Source organism: Ailuropoda melanoleuca, chromosome 8 (assembly GCF_002007445.2).
Source record: "Ailuropoda melanoleuca isolate Jingjing chromosome 8, ASM200744v2, whole genome shotgun sequence".
Lineage (NCBI taxonomy): Eukaryota > Metazoa > Chordata > Mammalia > Carnivora > Ursidae > Ailuropoda > Ailuropoda melanoleuca.
In genome coordinates, this window is record NC_048225.1 from 93,921,211 (window position 1) to 93,935,435 (window position 14,225).

Sequence of the window (14,225 nt, forward strand, 5' to 3'; positions counted from 1 at the left end):
TCATTCCAGTCTTGCATTATAGACATGCTAGTCAATGATATCTAGAATAAAAATTATGGGCTTACCTGATTAAGAAATCATGCAGTCCTACATCAAAATACCTGTTCAAAGAAGACACAGACAAGTATGTCAGTAAAAGAAATGCACAGCAATGGTGGGCTTGACCAAAAATATATAATTTACATTCAGAGCATGGCAAATAAATCAATCACTCTCTAACAGTGTTTCTCAAAGTATGACCCCCTGGAGTGGCCACAGCAGCATTACCTGGGAATTTGCTGAAAATGCAAACTCTCAGGCCCTACCCCAACATACAACTCAGAAATTCTGGGCGTGGGGCCCAGCAATTAGATCTGAAAGCCCTCCGGGCGATTCTGATGCAGACCCACTATGCTACGACAGCAAAAGTGTCTCGGCAAGTCTATGCTCTCTCTCTCTAGAAAATAAAGGCCATACAGGTAGATTTGCCAACAGGTAAGTCCTTTTATAACACTAGTTGTCTCAGAGGTTTCCTCACTCAAATATAAATGAAATGTTTTACCAGTACAAAACCATGCTGGCCAAAGGTAAGAGCAGGGGTGGGGAAGGGTCAGCTCTGTCCTTCCATGTTCCTCCCACCCGTAGTCCCTGGAGCTTTTTACCAGAGACTTACCCTGTCCATAGCTGGGAGGGAAAGGAGGAGAGTAGCTCCATGCACACGCTGGCAAGCTGGCCACAGTGCTTGGGGCTCATACCGGGCAGCCAGTAAGCCCTGGGCAGTGGTGGACCCTTTCAGATACAGCTTCCCCTGATACCACCAAACTGGCTTAGTCCATATGAATGGTACTGCCTTGGTTTCTCTCATTAGCACACTGGTTCTCCCTAAACCTCTGACCACTTAGCCAGTGTCCTCCTCTCCCCTTTGGGTCTGGCTGTGAGTAAAAAGACTGGGTGGCTGGAACCATGATGCTGCTGTCCACCAAACATGACCGCTACTCCTAACACCAAGATGGTGGTCATTGTATCCCACCCAACAGACTGGCTCCTCAGGTTAGCGAGGTACCCAAGTAAAGCCTGAGTTAATTCTGTCCCTACAGACAATGAGCAATAGACACAGAAATTTACCCTACAGTGGGGTCCGACTGCAGAGGCCCTGACTGTCCCTAGCTCCCAGCTTCACTCCTCCCCCGTCCGTGGAACATCCCAGCATGCCTGGCACCTCACCTCACCTGACATAGAGCAGATGATTACTGACATTAAAATGGGATTCCTTTGGGCACCTTTAAATGGCAAGCTTCCTTTATATACTCAAAATCTGTTTACAGGTCACGGACACGGGGTAGAAGAGAACAGAACACCAAAGCCAAAATACAAGGTAGCTCATTCACCACATCAATTACCACCTGTAGTCATCACATGATTCAAGGAAAATGGAATCCAAGATACAGAAATTCCACTTACTCGTACGTCTTCTGAAAAAAGCTCTAAAGAGAGATGTACCTTCAAGGTTAGCTTATTTGTTTCAGTTGATATTACATTGACCTGAGGAGATGCTAAGTTCTTCCTACAATCACATTTAACACAGATTTAAAAAAAAAAAAAAAAAAAAAAAAAAAAACCACCGAGAAACAGAAATGATCCCTCCTCTCAACCAAAACCCAGGCTACACTCCTTGGCCATGTAAGTAAAGAGTCATACGATGGATAGTAACTGCAAGTTCACCAGGATCTGTGATACGGAGATACAAGTACATTTAGATGAGAACAAAGATTTCACCTTCTTTCACTCATCCAAAACCTATTCAGCCTCGTCGATGACATCAGCCACAGAAAGCATCAGATTCCATTGCAGGAAAGATAGCATAAAATAAAGAAGGAATCACAGAGAACCACAACATGGTGGGGGGAAAAAAGGAAAGAAGACTCTGAGGGAGTAATGAGAAACCTAATGATATTCATAGAAATGATGATTTAGTATCTAGAAGGCGGCAACTCCTATGTTCAGTGCACGCATACACAAGCCTTCGCCAGTGAGGCTGCTACTGGCGTCTCCATTCCTCAGCGCAGGAACTAAGCTCAGAGGCTAAGTAACTTGCAGGGCTCACAGCTGGTAGAGGACAAATCTGGGAGTCCAACTGGGCCCTAAAAGCCATGAACTGCTTGTTCTTCCCACTAAAAGCACAGGCTCTCACTGCCTTTCATTATTACTAATTGAAAATGACTGTTCATTTTAAGAATGGGTCCCTTTCCACCTGCCCTGATTTCCGCTTCTTCCAACGTGGCTGCCCTGCCCCCGGCAAGCCCGCCTGCTCTGCTTCCCTGAGCACACCTGCCCTGCAGGTGCCATCTATCTCCTTGGCTCTTGGAATCAAGTCAGGCTCTGGAAAGTTATGTCACCTCTGGGCTTTGGCTTCTCCATGGGAAAATGGAGATCCCTTATTCATGGGAGGTTATGAGAATTAGGTGATATAACATAAATACTGGGCTTAGCACAGTGCTTGGTAAACCCGTGAGTACTCAATACATAGCAAGCTCCTTCCCTCCAATTTTTAAGAGTTGTTTTAATGGAAGCCCAATTCCCAATAACTCAACAGGAAAAGGAAGCCACATTAAAAGTAAATAATAGGTCTCTCTATGCAGCCCACAAAGAGAGGTCACTTAATCCAGGACGCAGGCAGGGCCTGAGCAGTGGAGTAAAGGGTAGGACAGCTGGAAAGCTGAGGGACAGGCTCAGAACTCAGGAAATAGGCAGAAGAGCAGCAGGACCAATTATTCCATGGAGGCCTCATAGAGAGACTTGAAGCTGCAGGTGAGAGCCGGCAGGGCACACAGGGGAGCGGGATCTGGCTGCCAGGCAGGGAAGGTCTCATCCTGCCTGCCCTGCCCCTGACTGGCATCTCAGTAAGAAGGACCAGTACACACGAGTGCGTGCCCAGCTTCACCTGTCACCATGGGGTCCCCTAAAGTTTAGGGCCTAAATACACAGAAGTAAGGGGTTGTGACACATGGTGCGTGCAAATATGACTGGTCGTGGATGGAATTTGGGGCCGGGACAAGTGAGGGTCTTCAAGCATCCTGTGACAGGCAAGCTTAGGATGGAGAATACAATAATGGTTAACAGTCACTTGGAAACCAGTGGAATGGAGAAGGTCAAGCAAGAATGGGTATTAGCATCAGAAAACATACCAGGAAAAACCTTAAGGGGAAGAAAATGGAACTTCCTCACAGGTATCCACGTCTTACTCTTTTGCTACGTCAATTCATTCGCGTGGACATTCATTCATTCGTTAACAGGTATTTTGTCAGAGCCTTCTAAGTGCTGCTGGCCACTGATCTAGCCCTGAGGATGGGGGGAGAGTAACGTAACAGGGTCCTACTTCTTGTGGCACTCACAGTCTAGGTGGGAGAGGTCCACAACAAATAAGCACTTACATAAAGTGTCAGAGAGCAGAGAACGCACACGAGGTGATAAGACAGACGGTTGGGCCACACAGCTGCTCACAGAAGTCCTCTCTGATAAGGTGACACTTGGGTTGTGATCTGTATGGTCAGAAAGGACAAACTATGCAAAGACCAGAGGAAGAGTGTTCCAGGCAGCAGGACAGCTGGGTAAAGCGCCAAGGTGGGAAGGAATGTGGCATGCTGGAGGGAAGGAAGAAGGCCAGCAGGACTGGGACAAGCCAAGGTAGGAGAGAGGGGCAGGGACCAGATCTGAAAAGGCTGTACATAAGGAGTTTGGGCTTCACTTTAACATCAATAGGAAGCACTAAAGGGTCTTTACCAGGGTAATGGTATTTTTTTCATTTGTTTAAAATTCCATTCATTCCAAGGGGTGAAGGAGTGGTATGCTTTATGTATCAAAAAGAACACTTTAGGTGCCCTTAGGAGAAAGGGTGGGAACAGAAGTAGGGCAGGGAAGCACTGACAGTCTAGCTGAGAGGTGACGGGGACTCGGCCCAGGATGGAAACCCTGGAAACGAAGTTGGAGAGACAGTGATGGATTCAGATAGGATTCTGTGGTCCAGTACAAAGACTTGCTTACAGACTCATGCAGGGTGGGGACAAGGAAGTGAGGGAAGAAGGGAGGGAGGGAAAGAGAGAGGGAAAGAGGAAGGGGGAAAATAATCTGCAAAAGAGCTGAGCGCCTCGCATTATGCAGTTTCACACCAGGCAACCCAAAGGCTCGGCCAGGCCTTGGCTACTGCTGGAGGCTGCACAGGAATGCTTGGGGGTCGGCATCCAGACTGAGGAGATGGCGATGTTCTGTGACTGGCTTAACTTGGACAATGGCTCACATGCTGGAAGAACTCTAAATCATGGCAGTGGTTTGGGGTCTTTTTAATGAATTTATTGTGGTAAAATCCACATAGCACAAAACTTCAACTTTAACCATTTCTTGCGTGCACAACCCAGTGGCATTAAGTATACTCACACTGTTATGCAAATATCACAACCATCCATCTCCAGAATTTCTTCAACCTTCCTCCCATGAAACACTGGGTTTCCTCTTTACCCCGGCAAAGCTGACTTGGGCTCCTTCCAAATAGTTCAGGGGTGCCCCCTCACACAGGGCTATGTCTTTAATTTCAAAACAGAAGCCAACCAGTGCAGTCTAGAAATATCTTCTCACTTAATTTTCCTGTATTAATGTAAAAAGGCAACTTAGGGAACTACAGTAAAAAGGGAATATGCTTTTCTTTTCTTTTTTGATTTTAGAATTGTATGCCAGGCACTGGGCTAGGCCCTCTGGGTGTTACCTCTCTTCGTCCTCACCACATAGATCCCTGTTTTATAAAGCCTCACGTCCTCATCTCCATCACATAGCTAGTCAGCTGCTGAGTCAGGAGTACCAAAGTCTGTGCTTTTGTGTCTTCAGCCACTGACTCATTAAACAAATATTTACCATGTGCCAGGTAGTGGGAATTCAGTAACGCACAGCATAGAACCCCAGCTTCAAGGAAAGTAGAGTCTAGTAAAGTGATGGCAGAGCCATCAAGAAGTTCAATACCTTGTGACTGGTCACAAATGTTCTATCCCTCAAGGGATGCAATCTCCATGAGGGCAAGATCCCGAGCCAGCCACCGAGCAGATTCTCGATAAATATCTGATGAGTGAACCAAAGTGTGAAGAGTGTGTTGTAACAAGACACCGATACCTCCACCTGCTCTGACACTAGGCACAGTGCACTGCAGAGAGAAGAGACCCAAAGTGGTTACTGACCACGCCAATTACCATATGTAAACATATAAAATAAATGCCCACAGATAGAAATGGGGCTTCTCTCCGGAAATAAGATGCCTATCGAACTGCAGCACAATACGTCTCATCACCTTCTGAGAAAATAATCTCTCCTCGCTACCAGGCCACGGTAAGCCAGGATTTCCTTAGGAGACATGAGAAAGAGTGACCTTGTGTGTATTATTCTTGGTTCCTTCCAGAAATAAAAAATAGGAAGTCTTTTATGTGTGGATGTGATATAGAAGTTTTTGTTGTCTGAATGTCAACCAGGAGCAGCAGCGGGAGGCAGTTTTCAGCTTGCTACATTAAAAGGAAGTTTCTAACAAGCTGCAATGTCCTACCCACGGCCGTGAACTTCCCATCACAGGGTGAGTTTGAGCATGCATTACGAAGGCATTTAGAGGACAGTGAACCATTGCATAGAAAGCTGGAATGGATGACCTTAAAGGGTCCGCCTAGCCTCAGGCTTCTGAGCCCCTGTTCTAGTCTGAACGCTCCCTTGCCCAGCAGCAGCTCTGATGACCATCTGCATACTCGCACACTATGCCTGGCCTGATGCTCCCGCGGCAGCCCCGACGCTTAGTTATTACCACTACGATCGCTGTGCTTGCAGAGCCTCCCAGGCCTCTGCAATCAGGCTGGCTGTGCCTGACACAGGGCTGCATGGGTGTTGACCCCCATGGCAACCCCCACTTTGGCTGAGGAGGGTCAGCCCCACACAGCATGTCCATGGCAAAACTCGGAGCAGAACCCATACATGGTTCGAGGACGTGCCCTGCCCTGCCAGGCTGCCTGCCTTCCGGGCTTCCGGTTCTTCCTCCCAGGCTCGTCTGGGCTCTTTGGGAGCTAGGGATAAAAAGACCAAGAAGCTGTGGCCAGAAGCTGCCAGTGCACTCGAACTGGTGAGGCCCGTCTTAGAACCAGGGTTGTTACAGCCGCCTGGCATGCTGCACGCAGGGCAGTGTTTGTATGAAGTGCCACGTTTAGGTCTCAGTCCTTGCTCTGCGCCTTCAACTTACAGTACTCAGTGTCTCCTCTCCAGCTGTGGTCATCTGGTTAGTGGGCATTTAGCGATCCCACTCCCGCCTGCCAAGTGTGAAAACTGACTTAGACAGTTGGAAGCAAAAACCAAATCAATGACTAGGAGAGTAAAGTTTATAGCCAGACTCAGGAAGCCCTGGTCACTGCTCACTGCGATGCCTAGCTTCATTTCAGAGAATGGAAAAGACCTTCAAGTCTATCCGCGCTGACTTCCTTCCTCACTTGACAGACTAGGAAACAGGATAAAAAAGATGAGGGAGTCTGAAACAGGACTTCACAACTAGCGGCAGAGCCGCAGCAAGCGGTCCCTGAGACCCTGCTGCGTCATTCAACGTGTCCCCACACAGCTTCCTCCCAGTCTCAACTGCCATCTATATTTTCGGAGAATGCCCCAGACTGGCAACCGGCTTCCTGATGACATGACGTACATGTGGCACCATGTTAGAGTAGGTCCATCTCTGTCTGTGGAAGTCACGAGAACACCCAGCCTGCAGGATGCCTCTCCAGGAACACTCACTCTCTTGCGCTCCTTCCACCGACTGGGTCTGTCTGGACCTAACCTGCACATGGATTTGAGACTCAGAGCCTGCTGACAGTCAGGAATAAAACATGATGTTGGGGGTTATTATCTACAATAGCCGAATTATGGAAACAGCCCAGGTGTCCGTCCACTGACTGATGAATGCATAAGGAAGATGTGGTATAAATACATACATACAATGGCGTATGACTCAACCATAAAAAAGAATGAAATCTTGCCATATGCACCAACATGGATGGATCCAGAGTATTATGTTAAATGAAATAAATCGGTCAGAGAAAATAATACTGTATGGTTTCACTTATATGGAATTTAAGAAACAAAACAAAAGAGCAAGGGGGCAGAGAGAGAGAAGCAAACCGAGAAACAGATTCTTAACCATGGAGGACTGATGGTTACCAGAGGGGAGGTGGGTGGGGGGATGGGGAAATAGGTGATGGGGACTCATGGGGGCACTTGCTGTGATGAGCACCCGGTGTTGTATGGAAATGTTGAACCACTATATCGTACATCTGAAAGTATTGTCACACTGTATGTTAACTAACTGGAATCTGAACAAAAACTTTTAAAAAAAAGTGATGCTGGGGGATCAGGGAAAAGTAAAAGTGAACTTAGGCCAGTAAGACCCCAGCTGGCAGCCAACGCACATTTGGTAAAATAACCGAAGTCTGATGGGAAAGTAGAAAGTGAGAACTGCAGCCCGCAAGGACAAATTCTAAAAAGCAGACACAGTAAAAAAAAACAAAACAAAAAAAAATGGTGCTGGGTTTTCACAGGACATGTTCTTTACTGCATCAGACAGGTATGTCTGCCATCAGATTATTAGGGAGCAAATTCTGGGAAAACAGCCCAAAAGCCCGGACATCTGGGCATTTCACAGTGTTAGAGAAAGAAAAAGAGAGAAAGAGCCAGTTCCAGGCACAAACAGCTCAGGAGTGAAGAGCTTTACAGTAGAAACCACATCTCCCAAGATGCAGAATTAGAAATTCAAGGTATGGGGCGCCTGGGTGGCTCAGCGGTTAAGCGTCTGCCTTCAGCTCAGGGTGTGATCCCGGCGTTCTGGGATCGAGCCCCACATCAGGCAACACTTACCCCAAAAATGCTACCAGTTCACAAAAATTTAACACAAAGCAAACGTTAACAATCTTAGAAGCTGATAATGTCTTCTCTGTGTAGATATAGATAGATAGATAGATAGATAGATAGATAGATAGATAGATAGAGAGATAGATAATTTCCAGTCAATCATGTTATTAAAATTTCATTAGAAGGTACAGTTTTTCTCTCGTAGATACAACATTAAAATGAGGGATCCTTCATGATACATGTTTGATGATGCTCCCCACTGTGGTTTGAAAAACTGCCATCACATGATCACGTCAATGATCTAGTTTTGCCCCTTGGAATAGTTGAACATTTGGTTCTTCCACTGTCAGTAATCCAAGGCCAACCAACTTGAAAAGACAGATATGAAATTCAAGTGTGTTTAACTGGGGTGAGGTACACAGGTTTTTCCTCCTCTTTTACAGGGAAACAAGCAATTCTTTACTATAACTGGAATTCAAAAATAATGGTCATTATATCTAAAAGTGATATGTAATAACAAATTTTAAAAGAAATTCAATATTAGCCTCATTCTCACTAAATTATATCCTTTCCCTCCCATTTTATTTTCATATCTGTTATATATCGGAGCCTTGATAAGAATGCCTCTTTGGGGCACCTGGGTGGCATAGTCGTTAAGCGTCTGCCTTCGGCTCAGGGCGTGATCCTGGAAATCTGGGATCGAGCCCCACATCAGGCTTCTCCACTAGGAGCCTGCTTCTTCCTCTCCCACTCCCCCTGCTTGTGTTCCCTCTCCCGCTGGCTGTCTCTCTCTGTCAAATAAATAAATAAATAAATAAATAAATAAATAAAATCTTTAAAAAAAAAAAAAAAGAATGCCTCTTTGGTATTTACCCGCTACTTGACTGTCTAGGATATAATCAGATGCCAGAGTTTAAAACAACCACTTCCCCAAATCTTTGCAGCCTCTCCTATACTAATTACTAGCAAAACTTCTTAGTTTCTCCTTGGGCACCTCTTTCACCTAGACGGCTCCAGCTGATCAAAGTGAATATGACTATTTTTCCTTCTATAAATTTCTATCAAGTCCTCTTTATTGAAATCCAAAGAACAAAATAAGGGGGTCATACAGCAACAATCCGTCAATGGGAGAATAGCCCATACCACAATCCAGCAGATGCAGGGCAGAGACACGGGGACAGGAATGGAGATGGAGTTCCGCAGGGCTGTGTCACGGTACAAGGCTCGAGGCTCAAAGCAGCCTGACCCAAATGCTCTCGCAGGACTGCACAGAACACACTGCATGAACCTGATCAGCACAGCAGAGCCAGCAGGAAAAATCAAGAGACTGCGAGACAGAGAGCTTATACACACAAACGCTCTTGGCTTCTCATAAACCACCATGTAAACGTTTGCCTTTATTTTTCATATTTAGAACACCAGAGCCAGGTCGGGAGGCCAAGCCTAGAGCAACTTCACCAGAGGTTCTTTGTTCGGACAGCATTCCAGACAGAGAAGAAGTCCTTTCATGCAGCTGACTGACGGGGCTGCTTGGTCTACCAGGAATGCGGCCTTCAGGGATGTGTGCGTTGGAACCTAAAGGGATCTTCAAAGTTCTCTAACTCGCAGTCCTCGACCTGTTCACTCAAGCTGCCAGTGTTCAGCATCTGTGGTAAGAAAATTAAACCTCTCTCCTTTTGGATGTTACCAAAGGTGACAAGGGCCTCGAAGGCAAAAGAGATCTCACTTCAAAGAATAGGAATTACATTGTAAATAATCTCCCACAATTTAAAGTTCACAACTTTCAAGGAAAATTAAAATAGACTACCTTTAATAGAAACACCAAGGAAAAGCAGTATCATATGCACACTACACCACAAACCTTGTTCTTCTGAACATAAACCCTTTCAAGAGAATAAAGAATTTAATTCCCCTTCACCCCAACAAATACTCATGAGCCCCTACCTTGGGCCAGATACTGCCAGGTGCTGCGAAGAGTCCCTGCTTGCAAGAGCGTATGCCTCGGGAGACAACCAATACGTAAACTACAAACTCCAGCAGCCCAGCACGCTAGGGGAGCACCTATTCAAGAACAAAAGGGCCTCTATCCCTGGGAGGCTGCTGAGAGTGACAATCCTCCCGTCCTCTCCTATGCCTAACAGATGAGGAAGAGCCCTCAGTCACAAGATCTTAACTACTCAGAAAAGACCGAAGGCCACTGAGCTGACAAGAATGAGCATTCCCAAGCACAAACAGTAAACACCACACCAGAAGGCTTCCAATTATTTGGTAGCACTCACTTCATCCCAAGAAACTACTCCATTCTGAAACTCCCACAGTTTTAAATTAAGAGCCAGTGGCCATATGTTTCTACTTAGTGTTGTGCTTTCTACTGGTCTCTTAATGTTTAACTAGAAACTTCTAGCCAGCTGAGAGCCTATTGGTACCTCAAAGATGGTATGTTCTTTTTCAGTCATTTATGCTTGTAAAAATCCAAAACAAAAACAAAAACAAAAAAATACCAGGTAGGAGAGCCAAAACAGATTTATTTTTCACAGCAGGGTATATCAAATTATATAAAAAGTCATGTCAGTAATTATCCTATAAGATTGCTTTAAGTAGGGCACATCTTTATACATGTAATAACCCCTCTTTTCAAAACATAAAAGTTTCCGTTCACCCCATTTATCTACAGGTAGAATTTTCCACAAGCTCATTACCTAGACCATATTCACATGCCAATAAGCAAGTAGGAAAAAAAAGAGACAGAACATATAACTTCTATCACAAGCCCATATCTACAAGAAACTTGAGTCGAGTCACACAGTTGTACATAACGTACGGCCACAGGTTTGAAGCAGGAGCTCACAAACAGAAGATGTACTTGTCAGATAGGTTCAAGACAGAGAACTACAGAAATAAGACAGGGGAACTATGAAAGGACCCTAACGTAGGATCTTTTTATTTAGGGACAAGCAGTCCCACACAGCCCATTTAGACTTCAATTGGGTTGTTTCATTGTAAAACTCCCTGGTGTTAACATTCATGATCTGAAAGTCAGTGGTAATTAGCCATGGGAGTAAACGAGTGTCGATAGCAGAGCTTCTGAAATAGGCTTCCGCCAGCTAATGGACACCTCTGCCCCGTAGAGCAGTGTTTCTTGAAAATTTTTTTCCACGTGACCCACATTAACAAATGTATTTCATAGCTCAACCCAGCATTCACAGACATAGAGAGGTTGCAGTAGCCAGGCTCCAAGATGCCCCTCAATGGTCCCCACCTCTGACAGTCCACCTATGTGTGGTCCCCACTGTACCAGGATTGGACTATGTGAAATCAGGGCAGAAGTGATGACATGTCACTGCTGAGAGTACGGCATAAAAGAAACTGTGGCTTTGGTCTTGGGAATACTCTCTGGTTCTTTCTCAGATCACGTGCTCTGGTGAAAGCCAGCTATGACGTCATGAGTAGCCCTAAGAAAGACCCATGTGGCCGGGAGCTGAGCCCGCTTGCCAACAGCCACAGGAGTGACTGGAAGCAGGTCCCAGTGACCGCAGCCCTGGTGAACAGCTTGTCTTCAACCTGAGTCAAACCAAACAGAGAGGCAGCCCCTGACCCCCAGAAATAATAGAGGCTTATTGTTTTAAACTGCTAAGTTTTGGGGTAATTCTTACAGAGAAATAGATAACTACTACAGGTATATAATTGAGACAAAAAGTTTCAAGAAGGCTTACTTACTTTTACTCTGAGCAATTCATAGCGATATTTTCTGTTCTGCTCCATTTTTCAGAAAGCTGTTTGCAACCCACTAAAATGAGTATGACCTACCAACAGGTCATAACCTAAGTGATTCAATAGACACTTACAATATACCAATTATCTTGAGTCCCACGTATACGTATGCACATATATGTAGACATATACACACTTGTGAATATGCATATATGTAGATACGGATAGAGTGTGTACTAACAAACCATATCTATATCTATTATTTCAACTGATTCTCACAATAACTCAGAGTGAAGCAAGGACTAAAATCCCCACTTTCCAGATGAGTAAAATATGATACTCAAAAAAGGCTATTTAACTTGCCTGAAGTCCAAGAAGTAAAAAAAACAGAACTGGGCCCAGTACCCAGCCCTTCAAACTCCTGGTATTTCCCCAGATGCAATTCATTATATAAATTTCTCATTATATACCTATGTAAAGATATATGTCTATTAAATATTTACTATACACTTATCTTAATATAAATCTGTTTAACAGATGACATGTTAAGTTTGTAAACTATTACAGAACTCTCCTCCTGGACTTGCATTCAGTCATCCAGGACATCACTCTCTCCTGGTTTCCCTCAGACCTCACTGGCTGCTCCTTCTCGGATGTCTTTGCTGATTCCAAACCGTTGCTGTCAAAGAGCCAGGGCTCCCTCTTCCTGGATCCTCTTCTCTATAAACTCATTCCCGTGGTCGTCTCACCACCTCGTCTCAGAGTTTTAAATGCTATCTATAGGCTTGAAACTCCCAAATTGGCATTTCCAATTCAGACCTCTCTCCTGTATTCCAGATCCATATATCTCGTTGCCTTTTTAAATATCTCCACTTGAATGTCTAAAAGAAATTCCAAACTTAGCACATCCAAAATTAAACTCCTGATGGTCCCCTTGCACATGCTCCTCCCATAGCCCTCCCTGTCACTGACAGCAACTCCATGCTTCCAGCTGCTCGCTCAGGCCAAAAACACTGCAGTCATCCTAGACTGAGCTCATGAATCAACAGAACTGTGAGACCAAACAAACAAACCAACCATCCAAACTTAGCATCTGTCTGCTTTAGCAGAGGAACAAAAGAATTAATAACGTCTCTTTGTGCTCACTAGACATTCTCAATGTCAAGTGTCTACTTGAGAGATTGGCAGAGAGAAGCAAGCTTAGAGGGTACCAATCAGGATGAGGAAGGGATGGCACAGGGAACCGGATAAAATTAATATGGATAAGTAATGGACTGAAAACATGACAGAGTGATTCTATGTTCAGGCAGATTTAGCTCAAATGTCATTATGACCAAATGGACTGTCTTGGAAGGTTCCCTGTCACTAGATCACACCGCCTCAGTGATCTTCATCCACCATCCATCCATGAGCACATAGTATGTAGACAGTGAGTATGTAGAAATGACCAAGATATAATCTGTCTTTCACGGGGGTAGGGAAAGACCTTGCTGTACTGAGTTATAAATGACGGATAGAAGGAAGAATGGGAGCTCTGGGAGAGTATACAGTACAGAGTGACATCTGGGTAGGCTGCTCAGAGTAAAGGAGCTCTGATCTGAGCTTTGAAGGTTGAAGAAGAGTGAACCAGCGGATGTAGCAGGTGAATGTAGAGGATACAGATAGATACGAGAGAGAGAGAGAGAGAGAGAACATTCCAGGCAGAAGAAACAGTTTATAAGAAATAGAGACAAAAGGAGATGATATGTCCCATTAGGAGAATGAAGGGGGGGACAGTATCTGCAAATACTTTGGTATGACATAGGGCAAGGGTATAGGACAGAGGCAAACGGAAAGCAGAAAATAAATAATACTGAATATTTAGTATTAGAACTTATTTGATCCTCACAACAACCCTGTCAGGACTATACCATCATCACCATCCTCTCCATTTTATAGTTGAGATAGCTGAAGCCTAAAGATGTAAATAACTTGGCTAAGGGCTCTCAGGTGCTAGGGAGCTGAGGCAACATCCTAAAGCAGGAAGTGTGGCTCAGAGCCTGCAGTGGTAAGCACTGCCCCATGCTGCCTCTCTGAACACGCCTGTACATCACGGGACTTTAGATTTATCCTAAGGGTACTAGGGAGCCATTACACAGTTTTAAGCAAAGGAATGACTGGACAGAGATTTGCCTTCCAGAAAGACCCCACTCTTACCTAAAGGAAGTAGGAAGAAGGGGCAAGAGTGCAGTGGGGAAGCCTGTTCTGGGAGATGGTGGTGGTCCTACAATGATCGGCCTGAACCAGGCGTGAGCCAGCACAGACTAAGCTCACAGAGGACTTAGCACATAAAGAAATTGCTGCTCCTTTCCATTTCTTCCCACTTTCAATCAAGGACTATATTTAACCTCAGAAAAATGGTGTCTTTGGACAGGTTTTATGAGATGGCTTCATAATGAAGAAGCTTAAACACATAATGTCTGCTTTTCTATATGGAACTCTTTCCCCCCCCCACCGCCCCCAGTGCTCTTTACAATGTGCTATTTCTGTCTCCTAGTGTGAAAAAAATAATTTTGTAATTTCATATTTTAAGTATTTTTCTAGGTTGAAAGTAAAATTCTCTATGATGGAATGTTTTTCTTAGATGAGTT

At 44.9% G+C, this 14,225-nt stretch overlaps 1 protein-coding gene across 1 annotated transcript in view; it reads right to left on the reverse strand.

The window, feature by feature from the left end:
* Positions 1-14,225, reverse strand: part of HHAT (hedgehog acyltransferase) — a 306,415-nt gene that overhangs the window by 161,992 nt on the left and 130,198 nt on the right. Inside the window, exon 8 of the mRNA XM_034667656.1 lies at positions 66-101. Within this exon, the coding sequence (XP_034523547.1) occupies positions 66-101 (36 nt within the window). The remainder of the gene's footprint in view (positions 1-65; positions 102-14,225) is intronic.